The 25,684-nt window shown below is 44.3% G+C and overlaps 1 protein-coding gene across 4 annotated transcripts in view; it reads right to left on the reverse strand.

Annotated features, from left to right (window-relative positions):
* map7b (microtubule-associated protein 7b) overlaps positions 1-25,684 on the reverse strand; it is a 170,516-nt gene that overhangs the window by 68,809 nt on the left and 76,023 nt on the right. For all 4 annotated transcript variants that reach the window (XM_041187175.1, XM_041187176.1, XM_041187174.1 and 1 more), the window contains exon 2: positions 5,365-5,463. In XM_041187175.1, coding sequence (XP_041043109.1) covers positions 5,365-5,463 — 99 coding nt within the window. The remainder of the gene's footprint in view (positions 1-5,364; positions 5,464-25,684) is intronic.

Genomic DNA, 25,684 nt, shown 5'->3' on the forward strand with positions numbered 1-25,684 from the left:
TACGAACAGATCTAGCATCTCAAGGCTGGGCATCCATGTGGCGCTGTGGGCCATCAACAGCAGAATTGCACTCGAACTCAATCTGTAACCTCATGGCCAGGCATATTCCCCACTCCACCATTACCATCAAGCCAGGGGATTAACCCTGGTCCAATGAGGAGTGCAGGAGGGCATGCCAGGAGCAGTACCAGGCATACCTAAAAATGAGGTGTCAACCTGGTGAAGCTATAACACAGACATAAGACATAGGACCAGAAATTAGGCCATTTGGCCCATCGAGTCTGCTCCGCCATTCAATCATGGCTCATACGTTTCTCAACCCCCTTCTCCCCGTAACCTTTGATCCCCATACCAATCAAGAACTTATCTATCTCAGTCTTAAATACACTCAATGACCTGGCCTCCACAGCCTTCTGTGGCAATGAATTCCATAGATTCACCACTCTCTGGCTAAAGAAGTTTCTCCTCATCTCTGTTCTAAAAGGTCTTCCCTTTATTGAGGCTGTGCCCTCAGGCCCTAGTCTCTCCTACTAATGGGAACATCTTCCCCACGTCCACTCTATCCAGGCATTTCAGTATTCTGAAAGTTTCAATCAGATACCCCTCATCCTTCTAAACTCCATTGAGTATAGACCCAGAGTCCTCAAACGTTCCTCATATGTTAAGCCTTTCATTCCTGGGATCATTCTCGTGAACTTCCTCTGGACCCTAACCAGGGCCAGCACATCCTGAGATACGGGGCCCAAAATTGCTCACAATATTCTAAATGTGGTCTGACCAGAGCCTTATAAAGCCTCAGCAGCACATCCCTGCTTTTATATTCTAGTCCACTCGAAATAAATGCCAACATTGCATTTGCCTTCCTAACTACTGACTCAACCTGCAAGTTAACCTTAAGAGAATCCTGGACTAGGACTCCCAAGTCCCTTTGCACTCCAGATTTCTGAATTCTTTCCCCATTTAGAAAATTGTCTATGCCTCTATTCTTCCTACCAAAACGCATGACCTCACACTTCCCCACGTTGTATTCCATCTGCCACTTCTTTGCCCATTCTCCTAACCTGTCCAAATCCTTCTGCAGCCTCCCCGCCTCCTCAATTCTACCTGTCCTTCCACCTATCTTTGCATCATCTGCAAATTTAGCCAGGATGCCCTCAATTCCTTCATCTAGATCATTAATGTATAAAGTGAAAAGTTGTGGTCCCAACACTGACCCCTGTGGAACTCCACTAGTCACCGGCAGCCATCCTGAGAAGGACCCCTAATCCCCACTCTCTGCCTCCTGCCAGACAGCCAATCTTCTATCCATGCTAGTAGCTTGCCTCTAACACCATGGGCTCTTGTCTTACTGAGCAGCCTCCTGTGCGGCACCTTGTCAAAGGCCTTCTGGAGGTCCAAATAGATAACATCCATTGGCTCTCCTTTGTTTAACCTACTCGTTACCTCCTCAAAGAATTCTAACAGATTTGTCAGGCATGACCTCCCCTTGTTGAAACCATGCTGACTTTGCCCGATTTTATCATGCACTTCCAATTATTTTGAAATCTCATCCTTAATAATGGACTCTAAAATCTTACCAACGACCGAGGTCAGGCTAATCAGCCTGTAATTTCCCCGTCTTTTGCCTCACTCTCTTCTTAAACAGGGGGGTTACATTAGCAATTTTCCAGTCCTCTGGGACCCTCGCTGTGACTCCAGTGATTCCTGAAAGATCACCACCAACGCCTTCACTATCTCTTCAGCTAGCTCCTTCAGAACTCTGGGGTGTAATCCATCTAGTCCAGGTGATTTATCCACCTTCAGACCTTTCAGTTTTCCTAGCACCTTCTCCTTGGTAATGGCCACCATATTCACCTCTGCCCCCTGACTCTCTTGAAATTTGGGGATGTTACCTGTGTCTTCCACCGTGAAGACTGACGCAAAGTACCTATTCAGTTCCTCTGCCATTTCTTTGTTCCCCACTACTACTTCCCCAGCGGACCAATGTCCACTTTTGCCTCTCTCTTACCCTTTATATATCTAAAAAAAACTCTTGCAATCTTCTGTTATATTACTGGCTAGTTTACCCTCATATTTAATCTTCTCTCTCTTTTTTTTTAGTTGTCCTTTGTTGGTCTTTGTAGGCTTCCCAATCCCCTGGTTTCCCACTGCTCTTCGCCGCATTGTATGCTTTCTCTTTAGCTTTTATGCTGTCCCTGACTTCCCTTGTCAGCCATGGTTGCCTCGTCCTCCCTTTAGTATGCTTCTTCATCCTAGGGATGAATTTTTGCTGTGTCTCCCAAATTACTCCCAGAAACCCCTCCCTTTGCTGTTCCACTGTCTTTCCTGCTAGGCTCATCTCCCAGTCAATTCTGGCCAGTTCCTTGCATGTCAAACAGGCATAAGCAACAAGTGATAGACAAGGATAAGTGATCCCACAGCCAAAGGATCAGATTTAAGCTCTGCAGTCCTACCACATCCAGTCATGATTGCTGGTGGACAATTAAACAACTCACTGGAGGAGGAGGCTCCACAAATATCCCCATCCTCAGTGATGGAGGAGCCCAGCACATCAGTGCAAAAGATAAGGCTGATGTATTTTCTACAATCTTCAGCCAGAAGTGCCGAGTGGATGATCCACCTCGACCTCCGCTGGAGGTCCCCAGCATCATAGATGCCAGTCATCAGTCAATTCAATTCACTCCAATGTGATATCAAAAATGGCTGAAGGCTCTGGATATTCCAAAGGTTATGGGCCCTGACAATATTCAGAACTTGCCACGCCCCTAACCAAGCTGCTCCAATACAGCTACAACACTGGCATCTACCCGGCTATGTGGAACATTGCCAAGGTATGTCCTGAGCACAAAAAGCAGGACAAATCCAACCTGTCCCATCAGTCTACTCTCCATCATCAGTAAAGTAATGGAAGGGGTCATCAACAGTGCTATCAAGCAGCACTTGCTTTGCAATAACCTGCTCACTGACATCCAGTTAGGGATCTGCCAGCGTCACTCAGCTCCTGACCTCACTATAGCCCTTGGCTCAAACATAGACAAAAGAGCTGAGCCCAAGCTGAAGTAAGAGTGACTGCCCTTGACATCAAGGCCGCATTTGACAGTGTGGCATCAAGGAGCCCTAGCAAAACTGGAGTTAATGGGAATCAGGTGGAAAACTCTACACAGGTTAGAGTCACACTTGGCACAAAGGAAGATGGTTGTGGTTGTTGGAGATCAGTCATCTCAGCTCCAGGACATCACCGCAAGAGTTCCTTAGGGTAATGTCCTCAGCTCAACCATCCTCAGCTATTTTATCAATGACCTTCCTTCCATCATAAGGTCAATATGAAATACTCTCCACTTGCCTGGATGAGTGCAGCTCCCGCAATACTCAAGAAGCTTGATACGATCCAGGACAAAGCAGCCCACCTGACTGGCGCCACATCCACAAGCATTCACTCCCTGCACCACTGAGTGTGTACCATCTACAAGATGCACTGCAGGAATTCACCTAGGCTCCTTTGACAGCACCTTCCAAGCACACGGCCATTATTGTCTAGAAGGACAAGGCCAGCAGATAGATGGAAACAGCACCACCTGGAAGCTCCCCTTCAAGTCACTCACCATCCTGACTTGGAACTATATCACCGTTCCTTCACTGTTGCTGGGTCAAAATCCTGAACTCTCTCCCTAACAGCACCATGGGTGTACCTGCACCACATGGACTGCAGCGGTTCAAGAAGGAAGCTCACCAGCACCTTCTCAAGGGCAGCTAAGGATGGGCAATAAATGCTGGCCCAGCCAGTGAAGTCCACATCCCATGAATGAATTTTTTTTTTAAAATCCTGTCACTCCCACTCTGGATATTTAGCATATCAAACAGCTTAAGGTCTCCAAGAGTTTCTTATACTGCCTTTACAAAATCATCTTTGTCCAAACGCCTGCCACCCCATTCAAGAAAATGGTGATCCATGTCCTCTCTCTCTCTTTGGAGTAATCATCTTTTATGACTCTCTGAACATATCATCCCCCCATTTGGTGCAATATGCTTCCCAACTATGTTTCCAGTTCACTAATCTTTGAACTCAAGGTTAATCCAGCATGAGACACTTTACCTATGGCTGTCCTGGAGGCACAGCTTCCAGAAACTGCTACAATACAGTTTCAACTTTCCTTTCACTAAAAAGAATGGACTCAATGCACTGAAACTCATAAGTAATTTCAAGTCAACTAGCCTTTCAGTGCTAAATTCCAGCTGAGACCAGACTTCCTTTAGTTAGAAAGCCCCATCAGGCAACCAAAGCAAGATATACTGATGTGGTGTTTAGGGGTGATTCTTTGGATTACATTTACAGTGCTAAGCAAAGACAATATCAGATTATATGCTGTCTATGTGGAGCTAGAACAGTGTTGAGTACAGGGTAATAAGGAAAACCCAGGGTAAAGGGAAGGCATCCAGTGGTGGTTGTTCATGTAGGAATGAAAGATTCAGGAGAAAATATATGAACTTTCAAAAGTATATTTCTAATTTTCATTCATGGGATGTGGGCATTGCTGGCTAGGCCAGCATTCATTGCTGCCGTCTTGAACTGTTGTAGTCCAAGTGGTGCAGGTCCACCCACAGAACTGTAAGGGAGAGAGTTCCAGGGTTTTGACCTAGCCACAGTGAAGGAACAATGATATATTTCCAATTCAGGATGGTGTGTGGCTTGGCGGGGAACTTCCAGGTTGTGGTGTTCCCATGCATCTGCTGCCCTTGTTCTTCTAGATGGTAGCAAAGCTTTTGGAGTCAACTGTCAGTCATCAGTTAACTGATGCATTCTCCAAGTCAACAACTCTACCAGAGACCACTTGCCAACCAATCAGCACTCTCTTCTCATGAAGTATAAATTGTTGTTCCCTTTACATTTGGTATTCTTGCAAATTGTCCTGATGAGTGCAAGAAGCAAAGCTTTAACAAGTGTCTTTTCTGAGCAATACTTAAGTTCTGTACTCTCAAACAACTAGTCTTAAGTCTCAACAGTCAACATGTGTAACCGGTGCAACGCAGCAAATCAAAGATGATGTCCAAGAGGTGATATTATAAAGATATACTAGACAATATGGAAAAAGTAAATATGGAAAAACATAACAAAATAAACTACATGAATAGGACTAGGAGGCAAATGATTCAGACTAGTACAGGTAGATTTCTGAAGAATGATCTATACATGGATTGTCTTTTGTTAAACGTTGAAGTGAAACCATTTAAAAGGGAACTAAAAATGTAATATATACGTTTAAATTTTGTAAAATAAATGATTTTTTTTCAAGTCTTGTCTGGTCTTGAAATTTCCCTTATAAATGAAAAGAAGAAGTGCAAAACAGACAATTTAAAACCACACACCTTGTTTGGTTTCAGAGTTCACACCTTGCCCAGTCGTAGAAATTGAATGACTGCTTAACTGGCCTTTTTGGTCTTCCACTTTCACTTGTGCCTCAGAAGCTGGCAGAGTGAAACAGAGAAACAAATTTTAGCATAAGCAAATGAAATGACACCACTGCTTGTTAAGAATACCAATGTGCAGTACCTTGGAATAAATAGTGGTTCAGTCCCTTACTGCCTTAGCTGGGTTCAGTCCCTTACTGCCTTAGCTGGAGAGGCAGAACAGCCTGTGTGATGCAGTAAAATAAGGAATGGAAGATATATAGCAAGTCATTGCAAGGCTGACATAAGTTTTTTTTTAGCAACCAGCTGACTAATAGTATATAAACCTTCCTTGAATAATGTTCTCCACCTACAGGAGTACGGTGGTTTGATAAGATTTCTATGTGGATAGGAAGAAAAGGACCAAGGTGAATTTCATAACCTGCACTTATGAACATCAACCTAAACTATGCACAAGTTACCCAGTAGTGAAAACACTCATACATGCAGCCATCAACATTTTACAAGTATAATGAGCTTTCCACCCATTGGCATTGGAGTTACTAGCATCATCTAATCAGATCATTGGGAAGATGGGACTGGCACCTGTCGAAACCAGATAGGCCAGAGAGCAGGATTGGAATTAGGCAGTACTTTCTTCTCATTGTTCACTGTGCACATACTTCAGGTAGTAAAACCTGAAGCAAGCTGTTGGCTTCAAGAGTTATGGGTGGCTTGTAGTGCTTTTTCCTTCCCAGCCACAGGCACCTCCCCACTCCTCCAGACTGTCATCATGTGTGAAGATTTGTTTTATTCAATCTTAGTTCTAGCTGCTTTTGAGATACAGTAGATATATAGATACTCGTGTAAATACACTGACTGTGTATTTGACAATTTTTGCCCGTATTTGTGGAATTACCTATGCTTGGAAATAAAATTCAGAGGGAGTTGGAATTGACTTTTGTTTAACTTTTCAAAAAAAAACTTAAGATTCAGTGAACTCCAAAAAGCCAATCAATAAACTAAATCAGCTGTCAAATAACATGTTGCCAGCTTGCAACAACTTGTCAGCAATGCCAAGATCCCAAGAAGAATTAAAAAATGTTTGAGGAGGAATGCTGCCACTGCAAATACTCAAAAGTTGACTAAAAGTTTCAAAGAAATTGAAAACTTGAATAATTTTCACCATTGGCACATATATGCACTCTTAATACAAAACATCTTTAAGCCTGTTCATTTTCTAACTAAAGCAGTGATCACTCCCTGGCAATGACAAAATCTTTCAATGCATCAAGTGTTCAAATTGGCTGAATTTTTTCTTATATACAAGGTATAACCATGCAACAATGACTACACTGGTTGTGAAATGCATTGGTGCATTCTGAGTTTATTAAAGGAGCTATATAAAAATAGTAAAAAAACGCTGGAAACAAAAACTATTCAACAAGACAGAAAGCATATGTGGAGAAATCAGCCGTGGTTGTAATGACAGAGGAGACTCGAAGGGCTAAATGGCCTACTCCTAAATGCTAACAGAGAAATGCATTTTTTCACCTTTGTTGCTTAATCCTCGACATTTTTACCCAGCAAAAATCTCTGTCCTGAAAAGCTCCAATTGCACTAGCACTCACAGCCTTTTGGGGGTAGAGTTCCAAATTTCTATTCAGCTTAGTGTGAAAAACGTTTTTGATTTTGCTCCTCAATGGCTTGGTTCCAATTTTATTATAGAATTAAAGTCATTCTTGCACAGAAAGAGGGCATTCAGCTCAGTGGGTCCATGCAAGATTATGTTCCTTGTTCTCGTTCCCCTACAAGAGTGCATATTTTCTCTGTAAACACACTATCAAATCCTTTAAACATTTTAAAGATCTCAATTAGTTCACTACCCTCAATCTCCTACACTCAGGAATACAAGTAAAGTTTATGCAACATGTCCTCAACTTAATGTTTAGACCTCAATATCGCACTGAATCTGCACTGTACTCCCCCCCCCGCCCCACCCAATCCCCCCACACCCCACCATCCCCCCTCCTCAACCCACTCGTGGTCCAACAGATCCTTCCTGAGGAGTGGTGCCATATACAGAATGCAGCACTCGTGATGGGGGCTAACCAAGGGAACGGAGAGAGAAAAAAGTAGCACGGGTACTAGAAATTATATTTCAGGTTCTGTTAAGAATGAAGGGGTCCTGAAAGGCAGGAGTAGCCAATGCAATATACATTTTCAAAAACTAAAATAGAACTGTGAGGTAGTTAAAGGCTAGATAATCTAAGTCTATGGTAGGTAAACTTTGGAAGCCTCAAACATCAAATGGCTACACTTCAAAGCACTACATTGACTGTAAAGCGCTCAAAGGCATCGCTTGATTATTAAAGGCACTATATAAATGCAAGTCTTATTTTCTGTGAAATTTTGCTTCTGCTTATTATTCAACTTATAAATAAATCTGACCAAATAGTCTTGGCTTTTCAGGTGAGACAAATGAACTATTTCAGGTATGCCTATACACAGCAATTTGGTGATAATTATTAATCTTGAAAATGCTACACCTCATAACACATTCATTAGCCAATCCCAAAATACCCATAGTTGAATTACTGCTCAGCAATCTGACCGGTTGTGGTCCATAATTGGCCATTAACCTTAGTAACACAATAAGCATTTTGGCAGTTTGCTGGAAGTTCTGGTCAAAATTGGATATTGACTGGACAGGAGTGATAGTGACCACTGATGGAGTACCCAGAAAGGTGGACAAGAAAGCTTGATTGTGACAAAATTGAAGGCCAAAGTGCAGAGCATTAACCCAAACCAGTGATTTAGTGGTTTCCACTGCATTTTTCTTTAGAAGTTCTGTGAAATAACAGCATGCAGCTGAGAAATAGGGCCAAGGATATATCCTTGGAGGACTTCAAAGTCAATGGCAATTGGGGCAAGTAAAGCTATTGTAGAGAATTGTTTGGATAAGACTGGATATGTAAGTGTGCAACCAGGCTAAGGCAGTTTCACCCAGCTGGCCAGCAAAGGAGAAGTGTTGAAGAAAGATTGTGTACTGTAGTTGATTGTGTCAAAGGCTGCAGACAGGTCAAGGAGGCATACTGCACTTTGGTCACAGTCATAGATGATGTTATGCTTGAAATGAATAAGGCCTGCTTCAGTGGCTATGGTAAGAACAGAAACCTGACAGGAGGCATTTAAACAGAATTGTGGGAAAGATGGGCATAGATTTGGGAGCAACATGAGAAAGAACTTGAGAGAACAGGGAGATTGGAAATAGGGTGGACAGAGGGGTCAAGTGTGCGTTTACTGAGAAGAGGGGCAGGAAGTACCTGAGGTGAGAACCAGTTGTAGTGTCAGCTAATTTTCTTTGGGGGAGGGGGAAAACATGAGAGGAAGTAGGGTGGTCAGCAGTTTTGTAGGATTAGGCTCGAGTATGCAAAATATGGGTATCATGGACAAAATGAGCATGGCATCAGAATGAGGGGAGATAATGAATCTAGGAAAATATGACAGTTCCAGGGTAGGGCAGGGAGGTAGCCAAATGAATGGTCTCAATCCTAGCAAATTTTGTAAGGGCAATGGGGTTAAACTGGGATGAAGGGAAATCAAGAGTTAGATTAAATTACACAACAATGATGAAAAAACTGTTTTGTCAAGTGACATGTCTATAATGTGATAACAAAAGCAATTTTCTCATCACTAACAGTAAAAGTTTCCATATCACAACGTTTGGATTTTTTTTTACAAAATACACCTTAATTTCTGACTTCAGGATTACATACAGATTTTTGTTAAAAAACTAGTCGTCTTCATTGCGTTTTGAAACTTAAGCTATTTGCTTACTTCATTAATTTCAGACCATTTATTTTCTGATCAGCATACTAATAAATTAATCATTTTAACAAACCAAATGCAAAAGATGTCAATCACTGCATAATGTCTGTTCCTCAACAAATACCCAGTTCACCCTGAATTTGTCAATCATTTCAATTAAGGCTGACTGCAGTCCTGTGTGATGTTAATTTTTCAACATGGCAAGTATTGTACAAGGGAAGATTTTTCACATTGCCACTTATTTGTAAACACTGCTCTGTCGAACACCGGTTCAGCTTGTAAATAAGTCTTAGATTCACATGTCAATTAATCAGAAAACTGAACTATAGATGCTTCCTGGATTGCATAGCAAGTTTATTAAATAAAAAGCACAAACAGATTAAAGAGAAATGGAGCCAAAATAATGCCAGGTTTGATCCACAAGTAGTTTGTGCTGAGTTAGCTTGTCTCAGCCAGCCAGCAATCAGAGCTTTAATAATTAGTCTCAGCATTCTTGGTTAATCTCCTACTTAGAGAAGTGGAGAACAAAAAAAGTCAGCAATCTTCCAATCGCTACCTGAATTATCCCAGCAGCCTGAATCTGTCAGGACTACATAAGCATTTTTTTTTAAGTTAGTTATGATGTTCTGGAATGCACTATCTGAAAAGGTGATGAAAATAGATTCAACATTCCAAGTGAATTGGATACATATTTCAAAAAGAAATTTGCAACACTACAGAAAAAGAGCAAGCAGTGTGTCTAATTGGATAGCTCTTTCAATAAGCAAATGCAGGCATAACAGGCCAAGCAATCACCCCATGTGCTGTAAGACTCTATGAAGCAGTCCTAAATGATAGCTGTATAAAGAAGGCAGCAGAGGGCCAGCATGTCTGTGACAGTATACCTTCAGGAAAAACAGGCAAATAAAGAAAATCCAGTTACCACAGAATAATTCAGCACAGCAGAGTTTCATTTTTTTTTCCAAATAGAAGTTAAAAATTTATTATCACCCTGACACCATCGTGCATTTTAAAAAAAAATCAACATTAGAAACTTTGCCAAGAGAATATTTAGTTTTTTCTTTCCACAATGTCTAACTTTTAAGATTTTTTAAAGCAAACAACAAAAGTACATTCAATGCAGCATATTGTTTAAATCTAAAGGATTTAATGCTTTAATTTCACAAATGGATATGTGCTAATATATACAGAGGCGAGGATGAAAATTGGCATGCAGGACTCAGGAATTATAAGTCTTCAAGTGTGGTTGTTCCTTAGAGTGCCCTGTATAAATAAGGCATTAATGAAATTAGTGGACTGTGCGTGGCATATTCCATTCATGCCATCAATGTGGGGGTTTGTCAACTGGCTTAGTCAACTGCTTACACTGAAAAACTATAACACCATTTTTCCTTTATAAAAATATAATAGATAGTTAAAAAAAAGAGCCTCGCAAATACAGAGTCAAATAAAGAGTCAAATACATTCATTTCAACATTACTCTTTCTGAATAAACTCCCAACAATGGAGAACGGTCATTTCAAGTTTAGTAACAATCCTTCGCTGTGCATTACCACCATGAGGTGGAAGAGAGGCTTCTGCAGTCCGACGATCCCTTGAGCAATGCCGTCAAGAGGTCCTTACTTCTAGTTGGGCCAGGCATGGCAGCAAGGTCAAAAGGAGGTGCCAGACAAATGCAGTCTAAAAAGTCCTCAATGGCAGCATAGACAAAGGAAGACTGTGCATCTCACTGATTGCAAATGTGGAAGGGGTTTGCAGCGGCAAGGTGGGCCCGGTCATTGTGGATTGACATATCATCGAAATCTGATCACCAACCCATCAAGATCACGTGGACAATGATGGCGCTCTATAGTCCCCATATTAAACAAAGTCACGTGCAGACTTCCACCAAAGGTCCATCTCCCAAGCCCTGTGGCACTGGAGTATTGGCGACAGGGCAGGGCTGTGAACCTGGGAATCCCTAGTTAAGAATCTTCACACAGGTGACAGATGCACGAAGGTCATTGAACACCTCTGTTGGGATAGAGGTGGTTTTGGGGAGCAGCATTTGTGACAGTCCTCTTCATGATACCCTCGCCACACCCCAAATGGGGAAGGTTCTAGAAAAGGTGCCCTATAGATAGGCTGTCCCACTTTCTCTTGCCTCAGGAGCCACACGCAGGGAGATCACCATTTTTCTAGATGCCACTATCTTGTAGGGTGCTCTGACCTTGAGTACACGTCATCTTGAGGGATAGCTAACAAACTAAAAATCAATTAACATTTAAGGTGAGCACACACCACATGGACACTTAAATATACCATCATTCAAAAGTGTTCAAAGGGAAGAAACCCACTGAATTTGGTTAAAGGTTTGTAAGTGCATAAGCAATTTGACAAATTAGATGGAATCAAGAAAGGTCTTTGTTCTCCTATCAACCACTGGTCAGGAAAGGATAGATCTTGGTTCCCTTGTTACTTCTAGGTTTCAAATCTGGAGGGTCTAAACAAGAACCAGGCTTTTGGAAATGGAGGACTTAATTCAACAATTGCCAAAGGCCATGGGACATATGAAGTAAAAGGTAAATTCTGCAGTGTGTACTGTTGTCTCTGTGGGTAGTTTACACCTTATACAGCTGATAGTAGGCACCTGCATATTGTCCTGTATTAAACTGAGGCATGATTACATTCCATTTCAGTATACACCCAAAGTTACCTCAACTCTGGAGTGCTAGCGTGTGGAATGGAAAAGGAAGAAAAGTAGCTGGTTTAAACAATAAGATAAAAGCAAAAAACTGTGGATGCTGGAAATCCAAAAACAAAAATAAAAATACCTGGAAAAACTCAGCAGGTCTGGCAGCATCTGTGGAGAGGAACACAGTTAATGTTTCAAGTCCATGTGACTCTTCAACAGAACTAAGTAAAAATAGAAGAGAGGTGAAATATAAGCTGGTTTTGGGGGGTGGGGGGGAGACAGGTAGAGCTGGATAGAGGGCCAGATAGGTGGAGATAACCAAAAGATGTCACAGACAAAAGGACAAAGAGGTGTTGAAGGTGATGATATTACCTAAGGAATGTGCTAATTAAGGGTAGAAAGCAGGACAAGGAAGGTACAGATAGCCCTAGTGGGGGTGGGGTGGGGTGAAGGAATCGAAATAGGCTAAAAGGCAGAGATAAAACAATGGATGGAAATAGGTGGGAAAAGAAAAATCTATATAAATTATTGGGAAAAAAAAGAAAAAAAGGAGGGGGGACCAGAAAGGGGGAGGGGGGGATGGAGGAGAGAGTTCATGATCTAAAATTGTTGAACTCAATATTCATTCCAGAAGGCTGTAAAGTGCCTAGTTGGAAGATGAGGTGCTGTTCCTCCAGTTTGCAATGAGTTTCACTGGAACAATGCAGCAGGCCAAGGACAGACATGTGGGCCTGAGAGCAGGGTGGAGTGTTGAAATGGCAACCGACAGGGAGGTCTGGGTCATGCTTGCAGACAGACCGAAGGTGTTTTGCAAAGCAATCACCCAGTCTGCGTTTGGTCTCTCCAATGTAGAGGAAACCGCATTGGGAGCAATATCCTGCTTTCTATCCTTAATTAGCACATTCCTTAGGGTAAAATCATCACCTTCAACACCTCTTTGTCCTTTTGTCTGTGACATCTTTTGGTTATCTCCACCTATCACTGGCCCTCTATCCAGCTCTACCTGCCCCCCTCCCCCCCACCTTAAACTAGCTTATATTTCACCTCTCTTCTATTTTTACTTACTAAATTGAGGGAAGTGCACGTGAAATGCTGCTTCACTTGAAAGGAGTGTTTGGGCCCTTGGACGGTGAGAAGAGGGGAAGTAAAGGGTCAGGTGTTGCACCTTCTGCAGTCGCAAGGTGTAGGGGGTGATGGAGAAGTGGGCCAGAGTGTCCCGGAGGGAACGATTCCTGCGGAATGCCGCCAAGGGGAGTGAAGAGAAGATGTGTTTGGTGATGGCATCATGCTGGAGTTGGCGGAAATGGCGGAGGATGATCCTTTGAATACGAAGCCTGGTGGGGTGATAAGTGAGGACAAGAGGGACCCTATCATGTTTCTGGGAGGGAGAGGAAAGTGTGAGGGCAGATGCGTGGGAGATGGGCCAGACACAGTTGAGGGCCCTGTTAACCACAGTGGGTGGAAAACCTTGGTTAAGGAAGAAGGAAGACATGTCAGAGGAACTGTTTTTGAAAGTGGCATCATCAGAACAGATATGACGGAGGCGAAGGAACTGAGATTTTTTTGAGCTGGTTTAAACAACCTAGTTTAAAAAGCATGGTTGACAATTAAGCCTTTTCAAACAGCTGAACCAGAAAGCACAACTAGATGAAGGCTGTTTTATGTTAGTTATTCTAAATAAAGCTTGAATATCCAGTTTTTTTTCACTTCAGCTGTTTACCGCAGTAAAGAGAGCAGGCTTGCCTTCTTTACTACAACCTTGAATCAACTGGATGAAATGGTTCTAACTGCTTCCATTGGTTGGCTTAATCTGATCTCCTTCCCTTATGATTTTAAGTACCACTGCAAACTTTTGCACTCCTTGCGAATCACAAAACTTGATAAATACTTAGGATGGAATACTTAGGATGCCACCTGGCGTCGGGAGTGTTTGACAGTGTGAGCTGACAATATGGCGAGAAAACCAAAAATCGGTTTAACGACGTCATGAAACCAGTTTGCAATCGCTTGCTCTACCTGTCAATGGTGGGCCGTGTTTCCCACTGGTGGATGTCAGGAACCTCATTGTAATACATCAGCACATTATTATAAGCCCAGCTGGCCAGAATCATCCACCCATGCTGGATCATCCAAGCAAGTCGGCATGATTTCACACCAACTTATGTTTCATAACTGTGCACAAGTGACATGCGCCTGGCGAGCTGCACTTCGCTTGGGGCTTGGGAGGTTTATTTGCCTATCTTGCTTCAGGCAGCACTCGCAGTCATCAGCGCCAATCTTCGCAGACAGCACCACATCACTTTTAGGGGGGCTCTGGGGCTGGTCTCTACTTACTAGACCAGCCATAAGGCGGAGGTAGCTTCTCAACGCCTTCAAGGCTGGGGAAGGGGCAGAAGTGGCCTCGGGCAAGGGAAGAGGCTGCAGGGCAAGCTCTACTGAGGAAGGGGGGTATCCCAGAGTTTGTGTGTGGGCACAAGTTGACATGAGAGGCAAGAGGCTTCAAGATGGTGAGGGCTGAGGAGGTTGTCTTCAGGGGAGATGAGGCCAGAAGATGTGAGGGTGTGTATGAGGGAGTGAGAGTAGTGATATCCCTTGAGCTGGCAGTGAGTGAGATGCCAGTGAATGTGTGATGGGCTCCAGTGAGAGAGTTTAGAGTGATGAGATGGTTGCCTCACTCTGACAGCACAGATGAGATCATTCATCGTCTATCTGCATTGGCTCACCAATCTCTTCTATGCAGCATTGGCACTGATCACCAGTGCCATCGTCTACCAAGCCAGAGTGGTAATGTTGCTACCCCTCCTGAGGCCAGAGCAGGGGTACAGGACATCATGGCGGGCCTCCATGGCGTCCAAAAGGCACTCGAGAGATGTGTCACTAAACCAGGGTGGGGGGGTGGTGAAATCTTCTTGCTTTTCGGGGCCATGTCTCCTTTGGAGCAGTCCTGGGCTGGAAGCACTGAGAAGTGTGCACGCAGCTGCACTTTAAATATGGTGTCCAGCATGATGAAGTGGTGAGGTGACGGGTGAGTTTCCCAGGAATGCATGATTAGTGAGGTAGAATTGGGGTGATTGGGTGTGAAAAGCCGCCATTGCGGCCGATGGGTAAATACTTCTTTTTCCCCACCGGCTACCGTACTTAGTGCAGATCTGGGACAATTCTGGGAGTTATGTCTAGAACTTGAATTCACTCACAATGCGTAAAAAGTCGGAAGAGCCGATCACAAAGGGGTAACTAAACATTTCAACACTTAGTTCACATATGACAGATATTCTAAGTCTTTGCTTGGAATACCAGTACATTTAAAAAAAATGTATGGTCTGATGCTGTGCTGCCAGCTGACGAAAATTTATATATCTATCCTTGTATATCGTATCAGAAATTACACTCCAGGTTCACACTACATGAAGTCTGATCAACATTTACAGTAAAATGTTGATAGTCATCATTTGATAATCCACCATAAATATAGCATACAAGTTTCAAAGACTGTTTTTAATTTCCTTGTGAAATGATATGTTGTTCTTTTGCGAAAGACTGGGAAGACATGCCATTCAGGCATGCCTCCACATCAACTTTCTAACTGATACTGTAAATAGCAAATGAAGACTAAAATGGGAAACATACCAGAATCAATCTAAAGCACCAAGCTCCAGCAATAATTCATTGCAGCCAATACAAAAATGAGCAAACATTTCTTTACTCAACCTTACATCCATCTCAGTTTTTAGGTACAAAAAAGCACCATGATTAAATTATCCTTCTGCATTTTCCAACCCCAGATATTTTAACAAGGTGGCAAAAAAACCTGAGTATACATGCATAAATGACAAACAGACTAAGTCATTAAATTCTGAAGAAGTCATTGGGACCTCGAAACATTAACTCTGTTTCTCTCTCTACAGATGCTGCCAGACTTGCTGAGTTTTTTCAGCATTTTATGTTTTTAAGTTATTAAACAATGTGATTATCCTAACCATCAGATGGAATGACTATACACGAGATAGAGACACAGGCTGAAAGTCAACAAATTTGATATGTAAATGAATGGCACTCAGTACAATAATGCATTTGGAGTAATTAGTCCATACATGGATAATTCTCAACTATATTCCAACATAACTAGATTCCCAAAACGGCTGCACTTATTAAATAATGCACTGCCATGAAGACAAGCTAGCTAAAACCCTCTGCTGGTTGGAGATTGATCCAGGTAGTGTTACTCAATTTGGACTTAGGAAAGAAAGACAAGCATCAGGCATATCTGTTATAAGTGCTGCAGGATGACATAGATTGGGACCTGAATATTGAAGGGTACATGATATTTAGGAAGGACAGGAAGTTAAGAAAAGGTGGAAGGCTGGTTCTGTTAATTAATTATGGTATTAGCGCATTAAAGAGGGATGACCGAAGTTCAGGAAACCAGGACATAGAAGCAGTTTGGGTTGAGATGAGGAATGATAAAGGGAAGAAGTCATTTGTGGGAGTGGTGTACAGGCCTCATAATTGTAACTACACAGTAGACAGAGTCTATAAAAGAAGAGATAAATGGGAACTTGCCAGAAAGGTACAGCAATAATCATGGTAGATTTCAATCCACACAGAGACTGGAAAAATCAGATGGGAAAAGGTAGCGTAGATGAGGAGTTCATAGAATGTTTTCTGATAGTTTCTTAGAACAGCACCTTCTGCAACCAACCAGACAGCAGGCTATACCACACCTGGTATTGAGCAATGAGATATGATTAATTGATAAACTCCTAGGGAAGGCACCCCTAGGTAGCAGCGATCATATGATGATTGAAATTTACATTTATTTTGAGGGAGAAAACTGTGTCCTAGACGAGCATTTTTAACTTAAATAAGGGCAATTATGAGGGCATGAAAGCAGAGCTTGTTAAAGTAACTGGCAAATGAGTTGAAGGTACATGTCAATAGAAGTTCAGTGGCAGACATTTAAAAGGAATACTTCAGAATACACAGAATATATGCATTCCAATGAGAAAGAGAAATTCCAAAGGGAAGGCCCACCATCCATAATTAGCTAAAAAAAGTTAAAGGCAGGGTCAAACTTAAAGAAAAAGCATATAATTACGCAAAGACAGGTGGCAGGTCAGAAGATTGGAAAGAAAATAAAGAACAGCAAAGAATGACAAAAGGATTAATAAGGAGGGAAAAATTAGAGTACGAGAGAAAGCTAGCTAGTAATATAAAGATGGATAGTAAGAGTTTCTATAGATACTTAAATTAAAAAAAGAGTTAACAAAGTGAGTGTTGGTCCTGTAGAGAGTATGTCTGGGAAATTGATAATGGAAAGTAGGGAGATGGTGGACGAATTAAACAGGTATTTTGCTTCAGCCTTCAACTATAGAGGAAACAAGTAACATCCCAGAATAGCTGTAAATCAGGAAAAGGAAGGGAGGAAGGAACTCAGGAAAATTACAATCACAAAGGGAGTGGTATTGAGCAAATTGTTGGGGCTGCGAGCTGACAAATCCCCAGTCCGGATGGGCTTCATCCTAAGGTTTTGAAAGAAGTGGCTACTGAGATAGTTGATGCATTAGTTTTAATTTTCCAAAATTCCCTAGATTTGGGAAAGGTTCTATTAGATTGGAAAGTAGCAAATATAACTCCTTTATTCAAAAATGGGAGGGAAACAGAAAGCAGGAAACTATACACCAGTTAGCCCAACATCTTTCAAATGAAAAATATTAAATGTTTAAAAATGCTATTATTAAAAGATGTTATAGCAGGGCACCTAGAGAAATTTAAGACAATCAGGCAGATTCAACGTGGTTTTGTAAAGGGAAATTATGTTTTAACCAATTTTTTGGAGTTCTTTGAAGGAGTCATGTGCTGTGAATAAAGGGGAACCAGTGAATGTACTGGGGAACCAGTGAATGTACTGTACTTAGATTTCCAGAAGGCATCTGATAAAGTGCCACATCAAAGGTTATTGCAGAAAATAAAAGCTCTTGGTGTAGGGGTTAACATACTGGAATGGACAGAAGACTGGCTAGCTAACAGGAAGCAGAGTTGGCAAAATGGGTCTTTTTCTGCTGGGCAGGATGTCACGAGTGGTGTGCTACAGGGATCAGTGCTGGGGCCTCAACCTTTTACAATTGATATGAATGACGTGGATGAAGGGACCGAAGGAATGGTGGCTAAATTTGCTGACAACAGAAAGATAGATAGGAAAGTAAATTGTGAAGAGGACGTAAGGAGGCTACAAAGTGACATAGATAGGTTAAGTGAATGGGCAAAGATATGGCAAATGGAGTATAATGTGGGCAATTGTGAAATCGTTCATTTTGGCAGGAAGAATAAAAAAGATTATCTAAATGGTGAGAGAGTACATGTCAATAGAAGTTCAGTGGCAGACATTTAAAAGGAATACTTCAGAATACACAGAATATATGCATTCCAATGAGAAAGAGAAATTCCAAAGGGAAGGCCCACCATCCATGATTAGCTAAAAAAAGTTAAAGGCAGGGTCAAACTTAAAGAAAAAGCATATAATCACGCAAAGACAGGTGGCAGGTCAGAAGATTGGAAAGAAAGTAAAGACTGAGGGGAATCCGGATATCCAAGTGCATTATTAACAAAAGGTTAGTATGCAGGTGCCGCAAGTAATTAGGAACGCTAATAGAATGTTATCTATTGTGAGGGGAACTGATTACAAAAGTAGGGAGGTTATGCTTCAGTTGTACAGGACATTGATGAGACCACATCTAGAGTATTGTGTACAGTACTGGTCTCCTTATTTAAAGAAACTTGTAAATGCGTTAAAAGATCAGAGAAAGTTTAAGAGACTAATACCAGGGATGGGCAGGTTGCCTTATGAGGAAAGGCTGGACAGGGTAGGTTTGTATCCACTGAAATTTAAAAGAGTAAGAGGTGATTTAATTGAAACCTTTAAGATCCTGAGGGGTCTTGACATTGTGGATGTGGAGAGAATGTTTCCTCTTGTGGGAGAATCTAGAACTAGGGGTCACTGTTTAAAAATAAGGGGTCGCTCATTTAAGACAGAGATGAGGAGAAATTCTCTCTCAGAGGGTTGAGTGTCTTTGGAAGACGAGTCTTTGAATATTTTTAAGGCAGAGCTAGATTGATTCTTGATTAACAAGGAGGTGAAAGGTTATCAGAAGTAGGCAGGAACGTGAGGTTGAAGTTACATTCAGGTCAGCCATGTTCTTATTGAATAGCAGAGCAGATTTAAGGACCGAGTGGCCTACTCCTGCTCCTAATTTGTATGTCTGTATGAAAAGAGGAGAAAGAATTATTCAAAATATAAAACAAGGTGAAGCAAAGAATTAAAATGCTGTGGATAAAGAAGTTAAAACTTGAAAAAGAGGCATGATAAAATTAGGAATATTTATGCCTAAATGTTACAAGTGTCTTATTTTATGATTCATAATAGGAATATAACTTTTAGTCTGGGAATTAAAATGTTTAAATTTGAATAAATAAAAACATCTGGTTTGAAAGGCTGGCAAATATATCTAGGGTAGTTATAAACCGAGGGCGATTACTTAAGATTGCGTTTACTTAAGGAAGCGTTGGAAACTGAACAATGGACAACCTTTACAAAAATAAAAACACCTGGAAAAACTCAGCAGGTCTGGCAGCACTGCGGAGTGGAACACAGTTAACATTTCAAGCCCGTATTACTCTTCAACAGAACTAAGTAAAAATAGAAAAGAGATGAAATATAAGCTGGTTTAAGGGGGGGGGAAGGGTAGAGCTGGATAGAGGGCCAGTTATAGGTGGAGATAGCCAAAAGATATCATAGACAAAAAGACAAAGAGGTGTTGAAGGTGGTGATGGAAAAATGGACAACCTTTGAGCTTCTTGATGGAGACAGCATGTCTACAGCTCTCTCATTAAGGGGTTTAAATTGTTCATATAGCTTCCAGAACAAAGGGAAGGTTTGGGAGTTGGAGATAATTAGTTTAAATTTCTGCCTGGAACATCCCAAGTATGTCAGGTTGGTAAGGAAATAGGTTAGGCAAAGAAATACCTTATTGTTTTGGGTTTCTCCTTTCCTCCCCACAGAAAGGGTAACTTGGTGCTTTTGAAGCAGCTGGAACCAGTAGCAGTGGGCTATCAGAAACCAAGGGCAGAATCTTCTGCCTGTCGGGCGGGCTGGTCGAGAGTGGACTCTGAGCCGATCGCGGCGGCGATTGGCTCCGTGCCGCCAACTTACTCAGGTGGGCCAATTAAGGCCCACCCAGTGTGAAACATGGCTCCTAAGGACAGCGGGAAGGAGCAGGCGGCAGCAGGACTGCAATGACTACCGGGTCCAATGGTGACCCAGTGGCCTGTTTAAAAAGCACACAGGCAACTTACAAAGGCTGTCAAACCATGGCCAGCAAACGGGCTCCCGAGAGCGCTGCTGGTGAGCGGGCCAGACAGGAGGGCAGGCTGGCAGGGCACTGTGCCCCTTGCTTTTCAGACGAGTGCCTTGCTGCCCTCCTAGAGGAGGTGGCAGCATGGCATGCGATCCTCGTGCTGAGGGACGGAAAGAGGAGGCCCCCCCCACATGACCAAATGTGCCTGGGAGGTGGCGGCAGATATTGTCAGTTCACACAATGTGGTGCGACGCTCCTGGGTTCAGTGCCGCAAGCATTTCGATGACCTCTTGCGCTCGAGAAGGGTGAGTACTGTGTTGGCATGCATCGCTTAACACAGCAGTTAGGTTCCCGCTCCCCCCCCAAATCCGAATGTAGTTACTACGTTGAATCATTCACAGCATGTGGTCTTCGCTGAGTGGGCCAGCATTTATTGCCCATGCCTAGTTCACCCCAAGAGGTTTGTGCTGAGTGAGGTTCTGTACACGCTGCATGTGTTAGACTGACACCCACAGTACTGTTTTGGGAGCGACCTCACGGATCTGCACCTAGGCGCAGTTCTGGAACTCCGAAACATGTCAAAGTCAGGCTGCTGACTGACTGGGAGGGAAACTTCCAGGTGGCTGGGCACCCGTCCATCTGCTGCCCTTGGCGTTCCACGTGTTTGTGCTTCCTTGCTTTGAAAGGTCATAGCGTGTGGGTAGCAAATGTGATGGAGGGAGCATGTGGGCGGGAGGGTGGGGGGGGCGGGGGGGGGGGGATGTCAGTCCTGGTTGCTTGGTGTGAGCATGTGGCTGCTCCAGGGTCACGATTCACATAAGCCCTGCAATGTTTCACTCAGGTGGGGGTCGCAGGGATGCAATGGCAATCCAGGTACAGGCTGGACTAATCAATACTCTTTTCTCCTTTTCAGGAGAAGAACACACACAATAACGCAGAGCGGATGCAGACTGTTGGAAACCAGGCACAGTTAGCAGTTATAATCAGATACGGGTAGGTGGTGATGGAGCTGGAGAGGCACCATGTGCCCAGGTCCACCAGTGGCGGTGAGGCGAGAGTACCAGGGGCAGGTAGGAGTGCTGTGCACTGAGGTCACCATGTCTGTCCTTGTAACCATTCCACTGTTGACTGTTTAGTGATTTAAGCTTCAATGGTTTTCCCATTGATTGTGGAAGGAGGAGCAGGGCCAGGCATCGAGAGGCCAGGCATGCACACTGACATTGTCTTAACTTTAACGAATCAAACGTCCTTGTTCTTCCTTTCAGCCTCACCAGAGCAGGGCCAGGACGAGGAGGCAGAGGGGCTGCCACGAACATCTGAGGGCCTGGACGAATTACAAGCACCAGCATCACACCATCTCCACCATCTCAGCCAGGAAGGCACCAGCACAGATGCTAGCACCTTGGTGGGGATTAGATCGCCGGCTAGTCTCCCAGGGCACAGTGGAGAAGGCTCTTCACACTCGCTTGAGGTGTAGGTGGAGACAGAGTGCCCATGTCGCCGGCAGTTGGCGGACTGCAGAGGACCAGGAACATGTTCAGTCGGTGGCTGATGATGTGCCTCTGGAGTCGCCCCTGAGGCAGCAGACACTGGAAGTCTAGCAGGATCTGCAAGAGGATCTGGCGGAGATACATGAGGTAATGCATGTCATGGTCTCCGTGATGGAGGAGTCCATGCGGAGCATCAGTAATGCATTGACCCTCATGGCCGAGTGCAATGCTTCCTCCATGGAGTGGCGGCTCTCATGGAGAGACTCCTCCAGGAGAATCAGGGCTTCCTGGGGATGCAGTCAGACCTGCAAGCCCTTACAGCTGCATTGACCTCAGCTGGTCGGTGTCAGCGTGGGAGATGGATTGGGAACCAAGTATCCCAGCTAGATGCAATTACATCAATTGTGAGCATGGAGGTCCGAAGTGACCTCACATTGGCGCACGAGCTGCCTGTCGTCTCTGCGGGCGCCTCTCAGGGTGCTCCGGATGAGGGTAGCAGCTCCTCCGCTCCTCTGCCAGTGACCGCAGGATCCGATGATGCCAGCTGCAGCACTAGCTGCTCCCTCCCAGGTGGGGTCAGCAAAGGCTCCACGGGCCAGAGGACACCCACCAAAGTCATCAAGGCCAACAGGACACCAGAGTGAGCAGGCTGTCTCCAATGCCAATGCCAGCGAGCGCGCGGGGGGGGGGGGGGGGGGGGGGGGGGGGCGGGCGGCGGCGGCGACACCTGGACATAGCACCCAAAAACATAAGCTTAAGGCACCTTAGGCATACCACGGGTTTCTCACTGGTGGTTTTATGTTACCCCGCTATTAGTTGATTATAATTTGGTGTGCGGCTCAACACCTTTGAATTAAGTCTCTTTTCTGTTTCATTTGTTACATTCTTTAAGTGCTTCATTTGTGAACATGGCTCAGGGTGATTCCTTACTTCTGCAGGTGGACAGGAACCCATGATGTTATGAGTGACATGTTTGTCATTGAGCTTTATTGACAAGGCACATAGTTAACGCTCCTAACCAGGCAGATGTTGTTCCCAGATATTGAGTATGAAGCCTGCAGCCCTGGCTTGTGTAGAAGGTCCATCTGTGGTGGGCTAGCTGAAGGTTCATTGGATTAAAGCCTCCCAGGTGTCCCTGCCTCCCTGGAGGTTGCCCGGGTCAGCATCTATCCCCTCAGTATTCTCCTGAGCGTGCTCATCCTTTGACTCACTACTGCAATCATTGTGTGCAGCCAAAGCATCTGTATCCACATCTTCCTCCATGGCGTCCCCCATTTCCAGCGCCAGATTGTGGCGAGCACAGCATGCAACCACTATCAGCGACACAAGATCAAGGGGGTATTGCAGTGCGCCTCCTGAACGGTCCAAGCATTGGAAGCACACCTTGAGAAGACCAATGGTTCTTTCTGCCACAGCCCTTGTGAAAGCATGGCTCCTACTGTACCACTGCTCAGCTTCTGTTCTTGGATGGCAGAAGGGCATCATGAGCCATCTTTTGAGGGGATAGCCCATCACCCAGCAGCTATCCATCCAGCCGGATTGAAACACTGAAGAGCTTTGGCACCTGGGAGTGTCTGAGGATGTAAGCGTCATGGGAGCTGCCTGGGTGCCTTGTACAGACTTGCAGAATCTGCATCCTATGGTCACACACCATCTCCACGTTCAAGGAGTGGAATCCCTTCCTGTTGACAAAGGCGCCGGGCTCACCTGCTGGCGCTTTGATGGCCACATGTGTGCAGTCTATTCCACTCTGGACGTGGGGGAACCCAGCAATCGCTGCGAAGCCTGTGGCTCGCTCTGTCTGACTGGTCTCAACCCGGTGGTAGTGAATGAAAGTCAATGCCCGCCTGAACAGAGTGGCTGTCACCTGCTTGACACAAGTGTGGACAGCTGCCTGGGAGACTCCGCAAAGATCACCCAGCGACCCCTGGAAAGAGCCGGAGGCATAGAAGTTGAGGGCAGCCATGACCTTCAACGCCACTGGCATGGGTTGCCCACCCACACAGTTGGAGCTGATCTCATGGCCTATCATCTGACAGATGGAGGTCACTGTCTCCCTTGGGAACACCACTGCATCTCAGACATATTGAGGCAGTTGCTTCGCCACCTGTATACCCTGGCAGCAGGATAGTGGGGTCTTCTGCGGCCCCTTCTGCCTTGCACTTCCCTTTGGCCCTGTGCCCCTTGCACCTGTCCTCCCATAGGTGGCTCCCCTGGAGGCTGAATATGGACTCCTGGCCTCCTCCACCTTCTGGCCCTCCCTTCCTCCTCAGGTGGGGGGTGCCTCCAGTGGAAAGCACAACTTCCATTCCCAGGGTAAGGGGAGGCTTCCTGAAACCACAAGGCCCAAAGAATGATGTTTACTCCAGAGTCCTGACCTGAAGCCTGTTAATCCTGTCCAAGCAGCTGTGAAGAGATTTGAAGTTGTCCTGTTCATACAGGCAAGTAGGATTAAGTGGCAGACATTTAATGTTTAAAAAGACCACTCACGAGCCCACGCACCTCTCTTATCCCGCCCATGGATGAGATTTTTAAAAATGTGGCCTACCTGCCTGCCTATTGCGCCCATGCAATGATCTGAAGATTGCATGGGCTCTGAAAGATCGCCGTCTATTAATGTCTCAAGGGCCTTAACTGGCCAATTAATTAATGGTAGATGTGCATCAGAGATTATCGCTCACCCATCCACCGTACTATCGTGATGGCATCCGGTGATGCAGGGCGAACGGCCGACAACACCACACGTCATTTTACGCATCGGCGTGCAGAGCCCATCCCCGCACACCAAAGAGAAAATTCTGCCCCAAGGGTGTTTTCTGAGTTGAAGTCACTAAGCAAGAATGCACCAAGGAGTCCACAGTCATGAAGTGTTGAAGGGGTTGGAGGGTTCGCCTAGCCAGATGCTAGTGCAAGGACCTCAAGAAATCTCATACCTCAGGATAGCTGGAACACGAAGGAGAATCAAAGTGAATTTCAGAGAGCTGTGGCATACCTAGGTTTGGTCCCAGAGAAATGAATGAATCGTCAAGATCCTGCAAATTATAGGGGACATCTTGGGTGGAAGTAAAAATGAAACATGGAGGGAGGTCCCTTGACGGGAATAGAGTAAGACATGGCCAAAGACAGCTTCCATGATTGCTGCAATTTATCCCTATAAAAATTACTGATATTGGGTTAAAACGTTCAGCTTTTTGACTATCAATGTTTTGGGTTTATTCGGATGCTCAACATACATTTGAAATGTCTAAACCCAGAGGCAAAAGCGATCAGAATGAAACCGTTCCTGGTGCTTCATCGACTGCCATGTCTGATACTACAGCTGGTATCAACATGGCGATTTCTGTGCTGAATTTAATTCTCTCAGCACACTTGCTGACTTACAGCGCTAATCTCACTGAATCTGCTGGACTCCGTTTGGAACAGCGTTCCTCTGTCGCCTCCTTCAATCAAAGGCTGTGGGATGTTGAACAATCAGAATTGTGGCTCTGGAGACCCGTTGCATCCAGCTCGAAGCCCAAAATACTAAATTGCTGATGAAGGTGGATGACCTGGAGAATCACATAAGACGACAAATTTCAAGGATTTCCAGAAGGGTGCGGAATGGGGAAACCCAGAAGAAGTGCCTGAGTAAAAGTTGTAGGAAGTTTTCAGCAAGGAGAGTTTCGATTCACCGCCCGTAGTGGATCAAGCCCATCACTCTTTGGCATCACGGCCGTAGCATGGCGAGCCCCCAAAGCCAATAATACTAAGACTGCATCGCTATAGAGTGAAGGAACAAATTATGCGTCTGCATAGAGAAAAGAGTCAACTGTACTTTCATGGAAGCAAGATATTCATCTACCCTGACCTCACCGTGGGTCTAGCCTGGTGTGTTGTTGAGAACACAAATCTGTTAAAGCCAACTTCATGAAGCCAGGCTTAAATATGGTCTTCTTCACCCTGCTCGCCTACGT

The sequence above is a fragment of the Carcharodon carcharias genome, chromosome 5 (genome assembly GCF_017639515.1).
Source record: "Carcharodon carcharias isolate sCarCar2 chromosome 5, sCarCar2.pri, whole genome shotgun sequence".
Taxonomy (NCBI): domain Eukaryota; kingdom Metazoa; phylum Chordata; class Chondrichthyes; order Lamniformes; family Lamnidae; genus Carcharodon; species Carcharodon carcharias.